Source organism: Lepidochelys kempii, chromosome 6, assembly GCF_965140265.1.
Source record: "Lepidochelys kempii isolate rLepKem1 chromosome 6, rLepKem1.hap2, whole genome shotgun sequence".
NCBI classification, from domain to species: domain Eukaryota; kingdom Metazoa; phylum Chordata; order Testudines; family Cheloniidae; genus Lepidochelys; species Lepidochelys kempii.
The window spans coordinates 106,697,285-106,719,351 of NC_133261.1; the positions used below are offsets into that span (position 1 = coordinate 106,697,285).

General features: G+C 40.0%; 1 protein-coding gene across 4 annotated transcripts in view; it reads left to right on the forward strand.

The window, feature by feature from the left end:
* TUNAR (transmembrane neural differentiation associated intracellular calcium regulator) overlaps positions 1-22,067 on the forward strand; it is a 67,857-nt gene that overhangs the window by 37,236 nt on the left and 8,554 nt on the right. Inside the window, exons 1-2 of one of the 4 annotated variants that reach the window (XR_012159690.1) lie at positions 653-737; positions 3,795-4,035. The exons of 1 other annotated variant lie outside the window; for it this stretch is intronic. Coding sequence is in view for 1 of the 3 variants with exons in the window: in XM_073350718.1 (XP_073206819.1) it covers positions 4,048-4,086 (39 nt within the window). In the remaining 2 variants the exon portion in view is untranslated. Of the gene's footprint in view, positions 1-652; positions 738-3,794; positions 4,087-13,039; positions 13,067-22,067 lie in introns of those variants that run through there. 2 more of the 4 variants (XM_073350718.1, XM_073350721.1) reach the window with 2 other exon arrangements.

A 22,067-nucleotide genomic window follows, 5' to 3' on the forward strand; every position in this document is an offset into this window, starting at 1 on the left:
TGAAATTTGCCTCTGTGCAGAGAGGTAGCATACATTCCACCTGAACCCAGTTTCTTATAAAAAGAATGGATTTCATGGTATAGAATAAAATACAATGTAAGATCTACTGAAATACCAGCAGCATATTGCCATTCTTCCCAAAGGGCTCGCTGCCTGCAATAAAAACAGATAAATACATATTGTAACTGGGTAACAAATATGTGATGAAATGATAATAGAAAAATCACGACTGATAACTAATAGCTATTGCCAAGAATTATTATATACTCTGTATATATTGAGTTACTTTCATGCAAGCTCAGTGATTTATGTGCACAGAATAGTCAGGGAGACCTCCCCAGCTGTGTCTGTTCCCTGGATTGAAATCTTTAGGAATTTCCCAGACCCCTGGGCACATGTTTTCTCCTCCTCCTTATACATTTCTATATTTTTTTAACCTCACAATGTACTATTTGCCCAGTCTGTAGTTTTGAGACTTTAGCATGAGGTTTTCTATGGAACTTTATAAATCATTATACAAGCTCACAATAAAGATCAGTTTCCTTTTTTCTCTCACGCTCTGCCATCACTTCTCCATTGTCTCCTCTCCTCCTTCTGTATAAACTTTTGGTTTCTTTCAGAAAATCAAGTGGCATGCTAAGCAGGATCAGCACGATAGCATCCCTGTCTGGCAATGGGTCCAGTGGTTTTCCCTGGTTCTCATGCTCTTCCATTCTGTGGATCATTTTGTACGAGAGGTATTATCTCATGAAACTTCCTTTCACCTCTCAATGCATACACATGCACCCCTATATGCACATGCTACCAACCCTACTTCCTTTCCCACTGCACTGCCTGTATGTTCTTATGAACTTTTGGATTACCAGAAAGAGAACCTTGGGCAGTACATGGAAAACCCCTGCCCTATAGCACTGTAGCACTTTCATTGATGTGAGTATATATATCCAGGGGGTAAAGGCCAGGGAGCAATTTAAGAACATGTAGAAGTTTCAGAAAAAGTTAATGAATTATTTGCATCAGTCACCACCACAGAATATCTATGCTGTCAGACTTACTCTTATCTGGTAATAGAGATGAGGTACTATCAGAAATTGAGATGCCAAAAGAAGAGGTGCCGTGACAAATGAATAACGTGGAATTGATTATATAAATCAGTGGCCCTTAGGTGGAACACTGAATTCAGTTCTGATTACCCCCATTTCAAAAGCTGAAGCAGAGGGGGTTCAGAGAGAAGCAGAGAGAATTCTAAGAGGTATGGAAAAACTCCCAAAGTAATACATCAAGGCCCAGCATAACGGAGGATCCACCTCCCCCAGTCCACTAGCACAAACCTCACTGTTATTCATAGTGTGGCCTTGTACCCTCCTCCACCAGGTAGTCAGCACTTTATGCAGCACAAAACAGGATATATGTGGTAGCTTTTCAAAAGGGAGTTTTATGTGTCCATTTATGTGGCTGCATGTTCACATAGTACTTAAGACCCTGCTCTTCCTAATGGTGGCACTTGAACTGAAATAAATAGTTGATCTAGTTTATATCTTTGATAACCATCACATGTAACACATCTGGTTTAGGATTTGATGGGGCTTATAAAGCCTGTAAGAATGGGCCAAGTCATGAGGCCATTTCACTTTTTCTCAGTCCTTACTCAGACAGTGGAAGTTTACCTAAGTAAGGCATGAGTAAGGACCTCAGACTTTATCCAATGTGACTGTTCAATACATTTGTTTGTAGCCATTTTTTAAATCATTGCATGGTTCTTCATTGGTCTATGTGGCCCTAATCTAAAGGTGATTGAAATCAATGGAAAGACTCCCATGATTTCAATGGGCTCTAATCAGGCTCTGTCTAGTTGCCTCTGATTATTTGTATAGTATTTGTCACCCTAGTATTGCTGTGCCTTCTATCTCATACTCTTCAGTCTCATGCCAAATTTTAGCCTTCCTTATTAAGGACCCAATCCTGCAGCCACATTGAAAACAATGGTAACTCTTCCAAAGGAGCAGCTGCCGGAATGACCCCTAAATGGCAACTTTCTATAGCTCATCATTGAATTATCCAGTATTGCTGACTTAATGCTCAAAAATGATTGGGAAAGCATTTGTGCTGTTTTAAAAACTACAAGTGAGTTAGCTCATGAAATTTTGATCAAATTAACCAGAAGATCGAATAAACCAGTGACGGAATTAAGTTGTATAGCTCTGAAATGCATACTGTTGGAAATATATCCAGAGAACTGCAAACTCTATCTTAATTTACAAGCTCTTCTGGTCAGAGACTGTCTGTCTCTGTGTTTGGAAAGAGTGGTGTAAATGTACCATACAGGAGCTGTGATTGGACATTACAATACTGTCCAATGAATGTGATTGCAAGAGGATGGCTTCAGCAGTCACTGCTTGGTGGATGGTCATTAGTATAGTGTATTTCAAACCTGCATGCAACTATAATTACAAAAGTTGCTCATTGCTTTAACTACATGTTTTGCAACATGCATATGGAGCCAGAGGATTAATTCAGCTTCGCTTTTCAGTGGAGTGCTGTAATTTAGCTACTCCTTTGTCCCTCACACCTCAGTTCATCCATTTCTCCCTGTGCATGGGTCGGTTTTCCTTTGCCACGCCAGCCCTCCTGACCTAGAGTGCTCCAGTCCACTGCAGCCCCTCTTGGGATTGTAGAGCCAGAGGAATTCCCTTTTACAGCAGCAGCAGCAGCATTGTCAGCATGAAGCAGGGCTATTCAGCTGAGTCCTGTCAGTGCAGCATGAGAGGGAGGAGGGCAACCCACATCCCCTCCCCTCTGCATTAATGTGGGCTTTTTCCTTTCCAGTGCAAAAATTTGCCAAGGTTTCCTGCAGGGAAACTGAACATACAATTGCGGAGAGGTGGAGGTAGGAGGGAGACAGAAACCATACCCTCTGGATCTTCCTCTTCTCAGTGCTGCTACTGCTGAGGCTGTGGTGAAGGTGTCAGTGTGACTCTCTAAGGTGCCACAAGTACTCCTTCCCAAGAGTTAGTTGCTCAGCAACTAGAATCAATTAATACGCTTTGCAGAAGGTACAGGGGAAGCCCAAGCTGCTGCCAAGGAGAAGGTGGGAGGCTCAGGATGGTTCAGGATCCCACTCAACTCCCCCCCGCCCCACCCATCTTCCCTTAGCCATTGTCCTTTATCCATTCTCCTTTCCCTACTAGGGTGACCAGATGTCCTGATTTTATAGGGACAGTCCCAATTTTGGGGGCTTTTTCTTATATAGGCACCTATTACTCCCCACCCCGTCCCGATTTTTTACACTTGCTATCTGGTCACCCTACTCCCTATAGTAATTTAGTGTATGCGTATCCATGGAACTTCAGACACGATATCTCTTAAACTCTCCTCTTCTTTAGGGGCTTCGCTTTTATACTTAATGTATTCTTTTATTTACTTACTTATTTTTGCCAAGGGTTCTCCAAAGCTAATGTAGAATTTCTAATGTCCACACTAGTTGGGAAAGAAAACGGATGGCTGATGTCTTGGTAAGATGGTTTCAAAGATTCCTTAAGATTACAAGGGTTGTTTGGTAGTGCAGCAATAATGAATATGCACCATGTGGGAATTAGGAAAGTTTGGTTTTGATTGGTTTGGTTTATTATATAGTAACCCGCTCTCCCTACATGATCATATTGTTTACTGTGAACATATATAGAGAGAGGGAGAATACATTATTTTTTTCTTCGCATAGTAATTTTAGGGCCTCAGTAAGGTGTTTTCTTTTTTTCCCTCCCCCTTTCCCTTTCTTTCTTTGATTTTCTTTGGAGTCCCTCTGACACCATGTATCTGGGAATGAAGAACTTCTCAGAGCTGATTGGAAATGGCATTGCTGCACTGAAACTTAACTGGAGGAAATACATCTCCCGAAGAAGAAAATATAATGCACTTTAAGGATCTGACTTCTGGTGAAAAATTCAAGCCTAGAGAAAACTTGTCCGCTTTATTAAGAAGAATGGGTTGGACAATCTTCTTCAATTCCAAAAGATATCTGTATGCCATGCTGAGCTTAATCTCTGCAGCATGCTCTCTGCTTCTCTTCTCCTCCTGATGCACTGCATGGTAAGGCCTTTTCTTTCCTTACCAATAACATTCTTGGTATGCTGAGAGTTAAAAACAAAAAAGGGGAAAAAAAACAATCAAAAGAATGTTTTATAACCTGGTTGTTTTCAGGACTAGGGATCCTGATCACTACTGCAGTTCTCACTGATATTTTCTTTCTTACGTCTGTGTGTGTGTGTGTTGTCAATTGTGCATTGAGATGGGTTTCAAGAAATGTGTTTGTCTGTAAAAATTTGCAGACTAAAGTTGCCGTTTAAGAGTCTTTCTTTACATTTTTCTAGAGGTGTAGGGGTGTTTGTATAGGGTGAAATAGGCCATATCTTTCCAGTACTTGAGCTGTTTGACCATACAGTACTGACATCTAGAAGACAAAAACAGAAGGTTAAAAGAAAAAAAACCCAACAACCATATGACCAGTTTCTAACAAGTATTAGTTAAGTAAATAAAAGCTATAGCAGGGTTTTGAAACAAATGCCATTTTTTAAATGCAAGACTGTAGAGATGATAGATTCTCCTCATTTTGTTCCCTGTGGGCAAAGAAATGTGAAGTGCACAATTGTGCATATACAGATGCTGGGATTAACATATGGGGTGTGTGGAAATGCTGTGCTTTTACACATTTCAGAAGGTTAAAATAAGCTGTTTGACTCATCCTATAAAATTACTGTTGAAAAATTAATTAATAGAAAAGTTCTATGTGCAAATTATTTCATAGGAAATTATTTTTGTCATGTGTTAATGAGATTGTCCAAGGTGATTGCAAATGGGAACATTGCTTCTTACAAGGCTGTTATGAGACTTTGTTCATCTACAATTGCAAAGTGCTTTGAGATCCTTAGGTGGAAGGTGTTAGAAGACTGCATGGTGGTGCTAGTAATCAGGTATTTGACCTGCTAATAATGCTACAGTCAGGAAATCTCCAAACAGAGCAGAAATCACAATCCCTGGGAAGGGAAGTACAGTTCAGTTCTTCACAAAACACAATTCCCTTGGATCTTCGTTCTGAAAATCAGGACAAGATTAAGAGGTGAAAGTACTCAGGGGAATGTTATTTCCCTGAAGGATGTTGTGTGAGTAGGGAACATGCTCAGTCCTTCTCCACACTGGTTGGCCACTGAGGTTTGGGAAAGACGGAGTGGCCACATCTTGAGAAGTGAACTGTAAAAAGGATCTCATGCTGCTCTCATTTAAATCAATGGCAAAAAAACAAGTAGGATCGGACCATTAGTGGATGTGCTTGGCAGATTTCATGTGATTCAACTATATAAACTGCAATGGAGGGTGATGGTTTCCTAGCAACAGCTCTAAAAGTCAGAAAGGCTCCAAAGAGCCAGGCCAGGTCAGATTGGACCCTAGGCCAAATGATGCCAGGATAGTTATGAACAAGGCTGAAGACTTAAAAATCTGACAGATTTGCCAAGTCTCACCAGTACAGAGGAAGTTCTCCCTTCTTCATTTGGGATCAAATTTTAAGGCAGATCTTAACACACCTCACTCTTTTATGATGAAGAATTTTACAAGGTGTGTTTCAGGGAGACCCTGCAACTATCACTCATTCAAATATTCACAACTGGAGGTAGCCCAGATCATCAGAGCACATTCCTGAAGGCTGACAGTACTCAAGAGAACTTACACTGATTGCAGAATCAAGGCTTGGGCCCCAAATATACACATACAATTAAGTGGATAGGGGTCATAACTAAGAAATCATTTAAAACATGATTGTTTAAAACAATCATTTTACATGCTTACAGGAATATGTACTGCTAGTATAATTATTATAAAACAAACAATTATTACTTGGTTCTAACTAGGACGGAGTGGGACATTTCCAGAATACAAAGAGTACAATAAAAAGTTGGTATTCAGTTATGCTGTAAAAATTTGGGGGCAAAATCAACCTTTAAAATGTATTATATACCAAATGTCAACACTTTAGCAGGACTATTTTTTTTATTCCTAAAATAACGATAATACATATAATTAACAAGGCTAGGTTTGATCATATTGTATTTGTAGTTGTAAGGACATGCACTACTTTGACTCAGAAGCTTTTGTACATAATACCAAAATCTTCGTTGTCATTTTTTCTGAAGTTCTGATATCAGTTTGTGTTTGTTACTGAGATTTAGAACACACTGTCTACCATGCCATTTTATCCATTTACTGTAAGGTAATTGCACAGGGGCTGTATTTAGCTTCCCATCTCACTATGTATTCTAAAGTTGATGAAATCTAGAATCTTAAATAATATGGGTCTGATTCTGCAAAGACAACTTCAGTTAACTATGCATGTAACTGATTCCATGGGCTACTCATTGGACGTAAGCTTGCAGAACTGGACCCTGCATTAATGAGATGATCCCATATGTTAGAACTAGGGTGAGCAGATGTCCTGATTTTATAGGGACAGTCCCAATTTTTGGGTCTCTTTCTTATATAGGCTCCTATTATCCCCTACCCCTGTCCCGATTTTTCACACTTGCTGTCTGGTCACCCTAGTTGGAACTATTTTGTGTACTTACTGCGTCTGTTATATTCAAGAAGTCTATTCTTAATAATACAACAAATATATGACTTCTATGTATGGAATGCCTTTCCCAGACCAGGTCATCCCCACAGTCCTCAATCAAGTCCCTCCACAAAGCTGACAAAAAATAATGAGGCTATGACTTACTTTTGTATGACGAGGAAAAAAGATGCATGCAAAGTTATCCCATCCTCTGGATTAGAAAACTGTAATTTTCATTCCACCATAAATTATGATATTTTGACATGTGTTTGTCCCAAATCAGAACAAAGAGTTTTTTGCAGGGAAGGACTATCTTTAGTTTTTTGCACTGTACACCACCGAGTACCTCATCTGCATTAAAGAAATATTAATGATACTGAGTAGCAGTCAATATCTATTTTAGGTCTGTGGGAGACAGACATTATTGTTACCATTAATTATTTTTATTATAGTAGTGCCTAGAGTCTCCAGTCAAGTGTAGGGTCCCATCATGCTAAGAGCTCTACAAACACACAGTAAGAAACAGTCCCTACAGCAAAGAATTTACAGGCTTAAATAGACAAGACAAACAAAGGGTGAGAGAAAGGAAGTATCACCACAAGACCATCCCTTCTTTCATTAATTTTCCTCTCAATGATTTGCATTCAGACTTTTAGATTAATAATTGCAGTGTTTTTTTTAGGTAGCAGATATGAAAGGGATTTGCTGATATATACTTTTAGTGTTGGAATAAATATCTCCCAGTTATTTTAGATCTCTCCTAAAGCATTCCTTTTAAATATAAACACTAGTTCTGTAATTGATTTACTATATATGGGAGTTAGGTCCTAGATTCAGTGGAGAATTTGCAAATAGAAAAATCCTATGTGGGCTTTACAAGCATGGGGGGGGGTAGCAGTGATTATGGGGGGTGAGAGAGAGGAGAAACATCCAGTTGTGAAATTAAAAGACTGCCCATTTATTATCAGGAATTTGTACAGGGCATTATTAATACAGTATTTGTGCAAAAATGGTGGCACAGATAATATGGCAAATAAGAGATAAAAACATAATAACCCCAGTGATACTCCTCTATCCAAGGTAATCTTTCAGATTTTTTTTCCTTTATCAAAAGGAAAAAAATAAATGGTGAGACTAAAAACAACTTGATGGCAAAAATACATCAGAGACTGAAGAAGAACCACTTTGTTGTCTTAATACCATGCAATAAAAATATTTTATGTGGTGGGAAAAGTTCTCTGTAAATATGTCAGAGCTTTGGAAATAATTCCACAGCCATATATCCCTGAAAGCATAAAGGCATGTGCCTACCGGAGTGAATGGGGATACAGCTCCATGTGTGACTCAGCTACAGAAGATGGAGAATGTTATTCTTATCCACATTAACTAGACATGAATGAATTAGGAGAGGGCAAGTTAATTAAAACTAACTTTCTAGCTGGAAATCACATGCATTGAATGTATGTGAGTATTTTGTTCCTGAGAAGTGTTAAGTAGAGGTATGGAAACATGCACTGACAGGACAATCACAGTCTTTTGCCATTCCTGATTAGTTTACTGTGGAAGAGAATATAAAGGAATGTCTGAATCCAGAATGCTCCTTTTAAGAGTCTGATTATACAGCAGAGCAGAGATATATGATCCAAAATATTATTCTCTGTGTTTAATGCATGGAGCTCAGGGCTGAAAATAAGGATACTGGTATTCTGGTCTCACCTTGAATAGTGCCATGCCATGTCACCTTGGGCCAGTCACTTAATATTGCCTCAGTTTCCCCATCTATAAAATGGAGATAATATTACTTACCATAATTATCCTAACAGGAGTTATGAAAGACCTATCCAGTTAAATTTTGTCAAATATTCAGAAGTCCTTGGATATAAGGTTCTGTAAAAGTACTAAGTATTAACATTCAGCCCAGTTGATGGAAATAGGACCAAACTTGAGCAGTTGAGGTACAAGGTGGATGTTAAGTGGGATAAGAAAAAGAAATCTGAAGAACAACCGACAATCGAGACAAATAATAAGATCTTATTTAAGAAGATCAGAAGTTAGGAGGCCTGTAGAAAAGCTGGTGGACCACTAGGTTTTAAAGATAATAAAAGGTTGCAGAGAAGTTAAATAATTAATCTTTACCACAGAGCAGGATGGAGAAATACCTGTCCCAGGATTACTCCTTAAAGACAGGTTTCAGAGTAACAGCCATGTTAGTCTGTATTCGCAAAAAGAAAAGGAGTACTTTTGGCATCTGATGAAGTGAGCTGTAGCTCACGAAAGCTTATGCTCAAATAAATTGGTTAGTCTCTAAGGTGCCACAAGTACTCCTTTTATTTTTCCTTAAAGACAAAGCACATAGATAAGTCTGATATGAGAGGGGGCCACACCAGCATGACCTTTGTAAATGTAAATCATGCCTCTATAACTGGATGCATGCCTAAGTCAGTAAAGAAAATGATGTATTGTGCATTCTTAATACTTCTGACACTTTTAATCATATTCAATAGTACCTTATTTCACAAGTCATCCCATAAAAATCAGTGGGACTGTTTGTGGAGTAAAGTGCTACTAACCCAGAGTAAAAGTATCAGAAACTGTCCCTGATGAAAAATTGTATCAGGACCAAGTTTGATGCTTGAAAACAAAACCACATTTAAGTTTGTGGAATGCAAATGTCAAGACAGTGTATCTTAAAGTCTGATTCATGTATTTTTTTCATGTGTACCTAAATTAAAAAATACTTAATGGATTTTGTTCAAATTTTCAGAGTAGCCCTGGGATGCAAAGCCAAACATAGTTAAATTCCCTGCAGGAGCAGATTTTGAGAGCATTTCTTAAAACATACAAAAAATAATGGCTTTTAATGGAATACCCAGCTTGAACTTTATTATATTGTTGCTTCCATGATGCTAAAAATAAACACATCCTGTTCCCTATCCTGTTATATTGAAGATCAAAACAGTAGCCAAAAGGTCATCCATTCCACTGCTGTCCTTTCTATTTTGTTTCCATGCACCGATGTTTTCAAGGCTAGGACATGCCATATTAAAGGGTGGGCATTGCATCAAAGCGCAATATGGCTTGGTACAGATGGATGCATTCTTTAAACACTGAAACATTTGACAGTGTACACTGTAACTGCTCCTTTGGACTATTATGTGTCATTACACAAAGTAAAACTATTTCCCCCTGTTTATTTTTTCCCTCTACTGTTCCTCATGTGTTCTTGTCAACTGCTGGAAATGGCCCACCTTGATTATCACTACAAAAGGTTTTTTTCTCTCCTGCTGGTAATAGCTCACCTTAACTGATCACTCTTGTGATAGTGTGTATGGTAACACCCATTGTTTCATGTTCTCTGTGTATATAAAATCTTTCTACTATATTTTCCACTGCATAAATCCGATGAAGTGGGCTGTAGCCCATGAAAGCTTATGCTCAAATATATTTGTTAGTCTCTAAGGTGCCACAAATACTCCTGTTCTTTTTGTGGATCCAGACTAACACAGCTGCTACTCTGAAACCTGTCATTATAAAGTATTGTTACTTCAATACATAATATGAAATTGTTAACCGCATCTTTGACATGTGTTATAACTACAGGATATCTTGTCATTGGAAACACCCCGTAAGATGAATAGTGTTAGTGACTTAGTGCAGTTGAGCTTATGGAAGTAGACTTGGTCAGTCCTATCTGATTCTACTTATGAGGTACCAAAAATCCTGCATCTGGCTATGCATTGTATTATTAGCTGGTTTCCTTTCCCAAAGGGAATTTTCCCTCTGTGATTAATTCTGTAATGCATTTTTTGATTCAGTGGACTAATTAAAGTCCTCATTGACTTCAGTAGTGTTGCACCTGTGCACAGAGAACAGCATTTAGGCCAGTATATTTCGTGTAAGATGATGGCTATTCGTTTTAACGATGAAAATATAGAAGTGGAGCAGTGAAACGAGCAGAGATGTCTTGAACACCTGTATTTGATTGATTCAGTCAGAGTGAAATTCATCCGGGTACAGTGAAACTATGCAAAGCCCCTGTCACTTAAGCCCTATTGTGGGATTGTGCAGGAGGGGGAAGGGGGTTACGTGTGTGGTAGGCAGACCATCCTGCATGTGAAGGCTTCCACACCCTGTGTGCCATGTTGGTGGTTTCCACACTACTCTGATTGGCACAGTTAGGATAGACTGGGGAGAGCCCATAGGATCTGCACTTTTGTAGTCCCAGTGTCCCAGATTCACTGAATAGAGATCTTGGCAGTTCTGCAACTGCAATTCTACCACATAGTTTTCTTTCCCATGGCCTGGAGGTAGCAGGATGAATTCCATTCCCTCCTCTGCTTATGTTACTTTTATAGGAGCTGAGGTGCTCAGCATTTCTGAAAGTCAGTCAACCTGTGGAACTCCTTGCTTGAGGAGGTTGTGAAAGCTAGGACTATAACAGGGTTTAAAAGAGAACTGGATACATTCATGGAGGTTAAGTCCATTAATGGCTATTAGCCAGGATGGGTAAGGAATGGTGTCCCTAGCCTGTTTGTCAGAGGGTGGAGATGGATGGCAGGAGAGAGATCACTTGATCATTACCTGTTAGGTTCACTCCCTCTGGGTCACCTGGCATTGGCCACTGTCGATAGACGGGATACTGGGATGGATGGACCTTTGGTCTGACCCAGTATGGCCATTCTTATGTTCTTATGTTATGTCAGGCTACCAACCTCTATGTAAGTCAGTTTCCTCATCTGTAAAATGGGGCTAATAAATCTTATTGACATGTCCCAAACTGAGGCTTAGTCGGTTAATGCTTGTAAAAAATGCTAAGTATCATGATAAAGGGTCAGGCCCTGCATCACTTGATGGCTCTTTCTCCAGTAGGGGACAAGACGTTGCATGTTGTTTACTGACATAGCTTTGTTGGCTTCAGTGGAGTTATGCCATCTTACACCAGCTGAGGATCTGGCCCTAACTCCTTAGTTTATCTATAGCAGATGCAGTGCAAATAAGCAACGATGCTATTTCTTTCACATAGTATATACTAAAAACTGTATGTAGATTTATGTTATTGTTAGTCTGTGCTATAAGAGGAAGCCTGCTATTTTCTGCTAGAGAAGAATGTTGTCAAAACAGCTTGTCCCTACAAATAACTGTTTTTGTCTATACAAAAAGGTTTGTCTCAAAAGTTAATCACTCTATACAACTTGATACTCACTACAATGCTTCAGGTTTAAAGTAACATTCCCAGTGTGAAGGAACTTTCTAAGTAGGTTTTAATCATAATGCCTTTGATTTTCACTAGTTAGCATGTGTCTCTAGCTGACTCGTGCCATTGAGCTTCATGTGGAGAACAAAGTAGGTTGAGGGAAGGAATTCAATCTCCCACCTTCTCTCTGTCTGTGGGCAGGAAGCCTGTGGACTAGGATACCAGCTATTCCCTCTTCAGGCTCTATATGCAGGGATTTAAAACTGCCGTGTTGGACTTCAGTGGGAGTTTCACTGAGTGACTGGCCCAAGTATAACTCCTGACTCAGTGGTAGATCTGTGATTAAAAACTCAGGTTGCTTCTCGTCTTGTGCTCAGCACACTGAACCACAATTATTATTATTAGTTACTTCTATAACACTAGCACCAACTGAGATTGGAGCCCCACCATGGTAGGCACTGTACAAACACACAGTAAGAAAACCCCCTGCCCTGAAGAGCTTACTGTCTAAATAAATGCCACCTCCATAAAAAATACTAGATCCAACTAAGCAAATTAATAACCAGGTTTTTAAAAAGGCGGGCAACAAGACAAGCAACCGCAGGATTCACTGGCTGTGCTTATTAACATTTAATAAATATCATGTCCAGTCATTATCCTTAGCATGAATTACACATTGATATATATCTATATCTATATCTATATCTATATATATATCTATATATATATATATTTTGGTGAAAATGTTTGTCTCATTCATTCTCTGTGATGCTTCTCTTGGCACATGTTTCCTGCTTTTTTGTGACGAGGTTCACTGTTGTCTCTGCAAGAATAGGTGTAGTGGTTCTATAATCTGTAATCAGGAACGTAGGTGGAGGGATGAAGCTGGGGAAAGGCTCTAAGCAGAAGCTGAATACTGAATCAGAGAGGGAGAGATTGTAACTTTCGAGATATTACTGTTTTCTTTATACTTATGAAGTTATTTGTTTAGTTTTAGAAGAAAGGGACTCTTTCTATGACTCTTACTATTGTCACACGACACTCTCCTCTGTGCTATCATACAAAGTGATTCAATGTTAGGGCCTTTTCCACAGGACTAACAAATTTAAGCTGAAAATTTTGGTGGATATTTTTAAATTTAAAAATAAGTCATTTCTTGTTTTTGGTGTAATCTCTGATCTCAGTGACTTCTGCTTGTAGGGCCTGAGCCAATTCCCATTGGAGTCAATGAGAACTTTGCCTCTAGTTTCAACAACAACTGGATCAGGCTTCTGGTAGGTTTTATATACAAGCAAACAGCACTAGGCTGGTGGGGCTGCATAAAAATAGCTAAAAAGAATATCTGTGGAATGTGGCTTTACAACTTATTTCTTTGCCTGAAACTCCCTCCCTGTTCCTGAATTTTTCGAAGATTTATGTGTTATACACTGAAGACCTTATTAAAGATTCAGGTGTCAGACATACTTCAGTGTATCAAGGACCTGATTAGGCATTTCTTGTGTATAGATAAGAATTCCCACTGATAGTGAGTAATCAAGGAATGCTAGGCCAGTCCATAAGTGTATACGGTGATTGTCCATATGCTTCTCTTTTCTTTCCCGACTCACAAGGCCTGCTCCCAGTCACACATCTCCTTTAGGGACCATTCCACAATTGTGGGGTGGGTAGGGGGAATTGATAAAGAGGCATTTCTCATTCTCCGCCATAAAATGACCATATTTCTACATCTGTGTCAGTTATAAACAACTGCAGATTGGGTCAGCCAACATATTTTGTAAGTTTCACTTGCATTATTTACTGTTCAATTATTATTGTTCAATGCTAAAAAAACCAGCTGTAAATCTTCCTTAGCTGGAGGATGATGCGGCCAGTGGGATTCTAATTTGGTGGTTTTGACAGTTAAAAGAAACAGAAAAGCAAAAGGAGGAGGAGTGGTAGATACGCTGGAGGGGAGGGATAGGATACAGAAGGACCTAGACCAATTGGAAGATTGGGCCAAAAGGAATCTGATGAGGTTCAATAAGGATAAGTGCAGGGTTCTGCACTTAGGACGGAAGAACCCAATGCACAGCTACAGACTAGGGACCGAATGGCTAGGCAGCAGTTCTGCGGAAAAGGACCTAGGGGTGACAGTGGACGAGAAGCTGGATATGAGTCAGCAGTGTGCCCTTGTTGCCAAGAAGGCCAATGGCATTTTGGGATGTATAAGTAGGGGCATAGCGAGCAGATCGAGGGACGTGATCGTTCCCCTCTATTCGACATTGGTGAGGCCTCATCTGGAGTACTGTGTCCAGTTTTGGGCCCCACACTTCAAGAAGGATGTGGATAAATTGGAGAGAGTCCAGCGAAGGGCAACAAAAATGATTAGGGGACTGGAACACATGAGTTATGAGGAGAGGCTGAGGGAGCTGGGATTGTTTAGTCTGCAGAAGAGAAGAATGAGGGGGGATTTGATAGCTGCTTTCAATTACCTGAAAGGGGGTTCCAAAGAGGATGGCTCTAGACTGTTCTCAATGGTAGCAGATGACAGAACGAGGAGTAATGGTCTCAAGTTGCAGTGGGGGAGGTTTAGATTGGATATTAGGAAAAACTTTTTCACTAAGAGGGTGGTGAAACACTGGAATGCGTTACCTAGGGAGGTGGTAGAATCTCCTTCCTTAGAGGTTTTTAAGGTCAGGCTTGACAAAGCCCTGGCTGGGATGATTTAACTGGGAATTGGTCCTGCTTTGAGCAGGGGGTTGGACTAGATGACCTTCTGGGGTCCCTTCCAACCCTGATATTCTATGATTCTATGATTCTATGAAAAGTTAACAATTACAAGTCAGGACAGAACACAGAATGAAGGTAGCACAGCGATATAGTTGGAGAGGGTGAGGGGGGCATGGCTTTTGACAGATGGCAATATGCCTTTTACAAAGAGGTGTTTGTAGAGCACTTATTCTGCAAATCTCTAATTTTCTTGGTACTAATTGCCACCTAATAGGAGTGAGGGAGAAGGAGCATGTATTGTACCTGGCTATGGTGAAAATCAGGTACTGGAATAAAATGTCTGACACTTGTGCACAGGATCTCCCCAGCAGTGCATACTCTGTGGGGAGGAGTATTTGTAATTGGGGGAATTCATTTAAAAAGAAATAATAATGAATAATTAATATAATGCCTAGCTCGTATATAGCACTTTTCATCAGTAGATCTCAGTGCTTTCTCAGAACCATAATATTTTGCACTTCCATGCTGACATAGATCAAAGAGTCTCAATCGGTTTCACAAACATTAATGAGCCTCAACACCTGACAGAGAAGTCCATGATAGAGATGGCACTAGATGCCATCTCTGGTGACTCCTAACCTTGTGCATTAGCCACAAGACCATCCATGTGCACACTAAAGGTAAACACACATGCTTTTCAGAAATATTTTCTTGATCCCCAGGGATTGTAAGGCTGTTAAGCCATTTCCAGAAAGCGGATGACTTCATCAATGGGAGGGATGTCACCTAACTTCAATGGAAGAAATTTAAGAAGGATCATGCAGGGGTCCTCACCAGCAGCACATCACTGGAAATAAATTTCTGACACTTGTAGTCTAGGTTGTTTGAAGCAAATTTTGCCAGTGTGCCTTACTCAAAGGGGTGGTGCTTGGTTCATTCCTGTATGGGTTTGAAAGGAAGATCTCTGAGAATTGAACATCCCAAAGCCTTTTCTTGGATTTTGTGGACTATTTTTGGTATGAGGTCCTGGTTAAGGGATGTGTAAGTGCCTACAGGATCAGCCAAGGAAAGTTGCTTTTGAAAGTGGAAGCAAGTCACTGTAGGTTCAGGCAGAAACCCACCATCCCAGGCTTCTCTTCCTTTTGTTCCCATAGCCCAGTGAGCCATGAGAGCAGACATTGTCCCCAACCCCAAGCTGAGCAGCACTGTGGGCAAATGTCTCTACCTAGTTTGGAGTTGCTCTTGGGAAAAAAAGTAAGTACATAAAAGAAGAACTGAGCAAAGAAGTGAGTAAGGAATTAGGGGGATGGGAAGAAAAGAAGCCTTGAGCTTTGGAAGATACGCTTTTTGGTGTCCTCATTAGCAGGCATCTCTTTCATAGAGCCATAGTCAAGCATATCAGGGGCACAACCTTACCTTTCTGTAAATCAGAGCTGTTTTTCTACCAGTGTGGCTGAAGATTGGGAGAAAGGAATGATCTGAATCCATCCTGGGAGCCCGTGCCAGGGCTGCTTTTTGCACAGACCTTTCTAGCGTTATTGGAACTCCAGGAGCGCCTCCACAGAATAGACTGTCCCCTTCCGGACAGTGCTGCTAGCTACCTCCATAGCTCCCAGAATGATTTCACACATGCACATGAAACATAGGCAATGATAATTACAGTGCAGGGGGATGTTATGTTTCCCTAGACAGGTTTCCAAATGACAAAATGAATATAAATACTGGATCCATGGAAAGAAAACGTCCATTGTTAAAATCAATTGACAGGCTTGTATCAGGAAAAAGTGCTTTCTGTCTCAACCCAGTGTCATTCCTGCTGTGATTTTAAATTGGAGTTTGCTGAGTGAAGCACTCAGATTTTATTTAAAAAGTAAAGTCAGGTGTGTTAAGCCCCCCTAGCTTAGGTTTTTAAAATACAAGAAGTGAATATAGTTGTTATACAAATAAAGACTTTTAACCCCTTAGCTCCTGCAGTCTGTGGTTTCTGGCACAGAGAAGTTATGTCTCTTGATGTCAGGGGTTAAAAATAACTCACTGTGTAAATTCCCCATGCAACTTGGCTTTAGGGTTGCCAATTTTGGTTGGATGTATTCCTGGAGGTATTCCATGCCTAAAATGCTCTGGATGTGCACGCATTTTCTGAGGTGAGGCCAGATATTACAACAAAGTCCTTTTAAGTGAAAGAATCATTCAAAGGGTCCTGGGCCTGATGGGTGCCCCTCTCAGTCATACCTGAAGAAAGATGATATTACCTATGGCTTGGAGACAACCCCTGTGCTCCTGACTAGCCAGAGGCCCACTGCTGAGTACCTATGTCTGTAAAGTTGAAAGACATTGCAACACCTGCTACATTTTCACTACTTTGTTTCTCCTGTGTGCAGTGCATGAAAATGATGCTTTCCGATGCTGGTTCCTAATCTACTGCTAAGCACCAGAGTGGTCCATATAGAGCCTGATCCAAAGCAAAGTCAGCGGAAGTCTTTCTGTTGATGTCATTGGACTTTGGATCAGGCCCACAAAGAGTGAGGGATGCCAAGGAGGCAATTAACAGTGTAAATGGCTCAGATGAACTAAAAATGCTTAGTTATTCATGACCAGTTAGCTCCACCTATGACTAGGCTATATTCTACGGCTGGCATTTTTGCAGCAAATAGACTTTTCATCCGATAAGGCAGGTAGTTTCTGCAAGTAGCCTTCAGCAGGTAGTTTCAGGTAGCCCACAGTTTCTAATCCACTTCAATATGTTTTATTCACTTATTTGTATACCAAAATAATATACACTTCAGCTAGCAAAAAAAAACCCTGCACATTATACTTGCAGTTGTTCTCTTCCTTCAAGTCTCAGGAGCCATAGATCAACTGCGAGTGTTTAGTGACCTTCTGCCCGAGAGTGTACAGCCCCTGGGTGGGTCTAACTTTTGTGGCTGGCACTTATGTAGCAGATAATCCAAGATGACACTGACCTTGGCAGTCTTATGGGAGAAATATTTTCAGTTGGATGAACTGTTCTTGAATAATTTCTTCAGTGTGCTATGTTAGCCACACAACCATGGTTTTCATCCACATTGGTGTATGTTATGAGTTTTCCATCTACGCTACTGTTGTACAGATTTCACTGAGGCCAACAAAAATATAAATCATGGTCTCCACCTATGTTCCTGCATTGCCATTGGACACTGGATTAAAGTACGGATGCCGCAGATTGACTTGTTAAAAACGTGTGCCAGATCCTCAGCTGGTGTAAGCTGGTGAAGCTCCATTATTTTTAATAGAGCTAGGTCAGTTTACAGCAACTGAAGATCTAGTTCAGTGGACAGGACACTGAACTGGAAGCCAGAAAAACTGGGTTGCATTCCTGGCTACTGACAAGCTGCGTGATCCTGGGTAAGTCACTTTCCTGCCATAGGTCTCAGTTTCTGCATGCACTTGTGGCGATAACGATAATTACCTACTTTGTAAAATACTGTAAGATCTATGACTGAAAAAAGCAAAGTATAGTTACCCCACTTTCTTACATTAATCAGTACAATGGTCTCTTTAGCTTACATTGTGCCACAGCTCCAGGCACCATAGTATCTATCATCACTGCAGTATTTTTCCTTCTCCCTTCTCAGGTTCTAGGGCTCTCTGCATATTAAGGAGGCACCAGTTGTAGTTATATGGTTAAGGATGAGCTCAAACTTAAAGCAGGGATTCAACCTCTTTTATGCAGGAAGAATCAGCAAATCCTCTCCAAAATAATAACACTTCATCTGAGGATGAATGATTTTTTTGAGAATTTGCAAGAAGTTTCATCTTCAATTGCAAACCCTTTTTGTCCCAAATGATGTTAATAATGGACTAAAGCAGACATTTCAAACTTCCATATAATTAAAACTCATAAAATCTTGTGAATAGGCAATATATGAAGAATTATTCTATGATTACAGGTAATTTCTCCCCCATTCTTCTTCATAGCTCAGTTTCTCCTTCAGCAGAAATTGCAGAATAATGTTATACAACAGAGAATTCCATGAGGAACTGCCCTCTTTTGAAATGGCTACCATCTCCTATTATTATTCTCCATTGGACTGACTGAGGCCACAAGCTGCCTTTTGCCCAGATAGCCTTTGCCCCCATTCACTGGCTGCTCACACTGTTTCTGTTCACCTCCTTAGAGCATAGGGATTTCCCATCTTCCTTCAGAGCAGATTTACTTTATTCCTATTACAAATAATGGGAGATGATGGCCATTTTGATGGAGTACATCTTGAATCAAGGCAGCCTGTAGCAGTCTCACCATTAAAAATGCTCTCACCATTAAAAATGTATGCTTTATTTTCATTCTGAATTACTCTAGCTTCAACTTCCAGCCATTGGATGGTATACATTTCTCTGCTAGATTGAAGAACAAATATTTAATAATTGGCTCCTCATATAGGTACTTATAGACTGTAATCACATCACCCCTTAACCTTATCTTTGTTAAGCTAAACAGATTGAGCTCCTTGAGTCTATCACTATTAGGCAGGTTTTCTAATCTTTTAATCATTCTCGGGGTCTTCTCTGAACCCTCTCCAATTTATCAACATCCTTTTTGAATGTGGACACTGGAACTGGACACAGTATTCCAGTGGTTGTCACATCAGTGCCAAATATGGAAGCAAAATATCCTCTCTACTACTCAAGATTCCCCTGTTTATGCATCCAAGGATGGCATTAGCCCTTTTGGTGACAACATCGCACTGTGGGAGCTCATGTTCAGTTGTTTACCCACCATGCCCCCCAAAACTTTTTCAGTCACTGTTCCCCAGGATTATGTCCCCCATCCTATAAGTATGGCCTACATTCTTTGTTCCTAGGTGTATAAATTTACTTTTAGCTGCATTACATTTTCAGTTTTGAAAAATAAGTGCTAAGAGTTGTTGCAAATAATTAAAAAAATATATTTTGCAAATGTTCCTATCTACAAACTATTCACCACACCAATTTTCCATGATCCTGTGCTCTTCCTACACACTAGGGACTTCTGGTAGCTATTAACATCCAATAAACTCTAACCAAAGATGGGGGTAGAGAAGTATCTGTGCCTCTCTGAATTTTTATGTCACCCAAATAATTTGACTATTTTAAGTCCTAATTGATAAGTGCCCTTTTCTTACCTATGAAATTTTAAAAGCAATCTATTATATGTTATTGAAAGATCTGTGTAATAGATCAGGGATCAAATTTGGGACTCTTGGTTACACTGATGTAAATCCAGAGTAATTTTGCTAGAAGCTATGGTGTTACTTCAGATTTATCCAAGTGTAACTGACAGCAGAATTTGGTCAATGTCCATAAATGAAAATGTAACTTAACGTTCATTTTTCTGTCTAAATCCTTAAAAGAGTGCCTTTAGTGCAAGGTAGCAAGAAAATACTTTTAGTTTTATGGGTAAATTCTTGCTTTTATTCCCATTTTATATGAGCATTGTTTTAAATTACTGACACTACATTAGAGTATGTCAGGATGCATCAGATAAACTGATACAACCTACTATGTCCTTGAGGCAATATGATATATATGTTGCATTACATTAAACATCAAAATATGTTCTTTATATAGTACACTAGCCACTGCAGACAGAAAAATGGTACAGGTCATTATGTATACTGTATAATATTAGAAGCCATCTGCAAATAATCTAGTAAATCTCTAGACAAACTGTATATTTGCAAACGGACAGATAGTGGACCATAGACAAATATGAAAGGGCTTTGCTCTGCCGGTTAGATCTACAAAGGAGACTTAGACTCAACATTGCAATGCATAACATTTAGGTGCCTGCCGCCTAGAGGAATCCATAGACCTGAATTAGGTGCCTAAGCTCCCTATACAATGTATACTTCTCCCCTGTTACTGGCTACTTCTTCCAGACTCTTTGCCTAGTTAGTACCAGTACGCCCCCAAGACCTTGTCAGCTATGTCTCCCTTCACTGCCATTCCCTCCTGGTTCCTAGTCCCAGTCTCTCAGTTCCTCATCCAGTCTCAGTGTTTCCCCATCCCCAACCAACTGGCTCCCAATCCCGGTTCATTTTCTTAATCAGCTATTCTTTTCTATATAGCTAAGGATGTATACCTTATGCTCATGGCTGTAGTATCTGAGTGCCTTCCAGTAGTGCATTAAAATGACGTAACTATATGTCCATCAGGTATTGCTTGTTCACTCTCCCTCTCCCAGGTGGAGAAGCATGTGCAGTGGCGTGTTTTGTTTTGGTGACCTCCCAGCGCCCAGTCCTCCCTGGTCCTGCTTTTGTCTCCTTTGCATACAAATCACATAGCTTCCTCCCCGACACTGCCTGGGTGCCAGCTGGGGGACTAACTGAAAGCACAGGAGAAATGCTATCATTTTCAATGCCTGACCCATAGCAGCTGGGATCAGCAATTAGAGGGTAAGTCTGGCTTCACCCCACAGCCTTGGGATGGAGCATAGAATCATAGAAATATAGGAATGGAGGGGGCCCTCCATAGGTCATTTAGTCCAGTTCCCTGCACTGTGGCAGGACTAAATATTATCTCTGACAGGCATTTGTCTAACCTGTTCTTAAAAACCTCCAATGATGCAGATTTCACAACCTCCCTAGCTATCTTGTTCCAGCATGCTCAGTCACTCTGTGGTGACGGCGTGTGGGTAGTCAGGAGCTGTGAGGAGGTAAAGCATGCTCAGTTGCTTTCTGAGGATGCCACATGTACAGTGTAGTCAGCACTAGAAGCTGTAAGGGGCCTGAGCGTGCTCAGTCAGGAGATGGAATCTTTGGAGATTTTAGCTGCTAAAATCAAAGTCTCCACTGAGCATGTGCAAACTGTAATTTTTTTCAACTTGACCAAATGTGGGCAAATTTTGACAGGGACAGAAAAAGGCAATCTCCCCAGCCAAATTTCAGGGGAGTTTGTCCCTGCTCCAAAGCATGAGGGCATTAGATTTTTTCAAAGAGGTCTCAAGAATTTTTTAACCTGGGCAGAATATATGTTCCCCTAGCCTCATTCTTAGAAATAGCTGAATTGTTTTGGCTGAAATTTTTTTTAAAAAAATCAGCCTGAGGCAGATACCTTACATGAAAAAGTTCAGCCCAAACTGTTAAAATCTGGCAAAGTTTTAAGCAACTGAAAACAGGGTCTAATAATGGGAACTGTTGGTCAACCTGAATAACATGAGGTGTTACCAGCCATGGCTATAGTTAGTTTTCAGAGCAAAGATACTGGTGGAACTGAAAGCTGAGTCTTCAGGCTAAATAGGTGATTGCTATATACCTAAGATAGAAGTTGCATTATAAAGTGTTGTGTTATGTTGCTAGGTATTTTGATGACAATTCTTCCTATTTGTACAAAGTAGATTATAGTATGCTTGTTAAAGGAAGACTCACTTCATAATTCCATTGCAAAGTGCTTCTTCATTTAAAAATAGTTTGTCACGCTAAGGGCCAAATTGTTTCCTGGTGTAACTTGAAGTCAGGGGAGTTACACCAGTCAAGAACTGGATTCCAAATTTATATTTATTTCTTAGCTCTTTCTATAGAAACAAAAATGTTCTTCTATGAATATTTT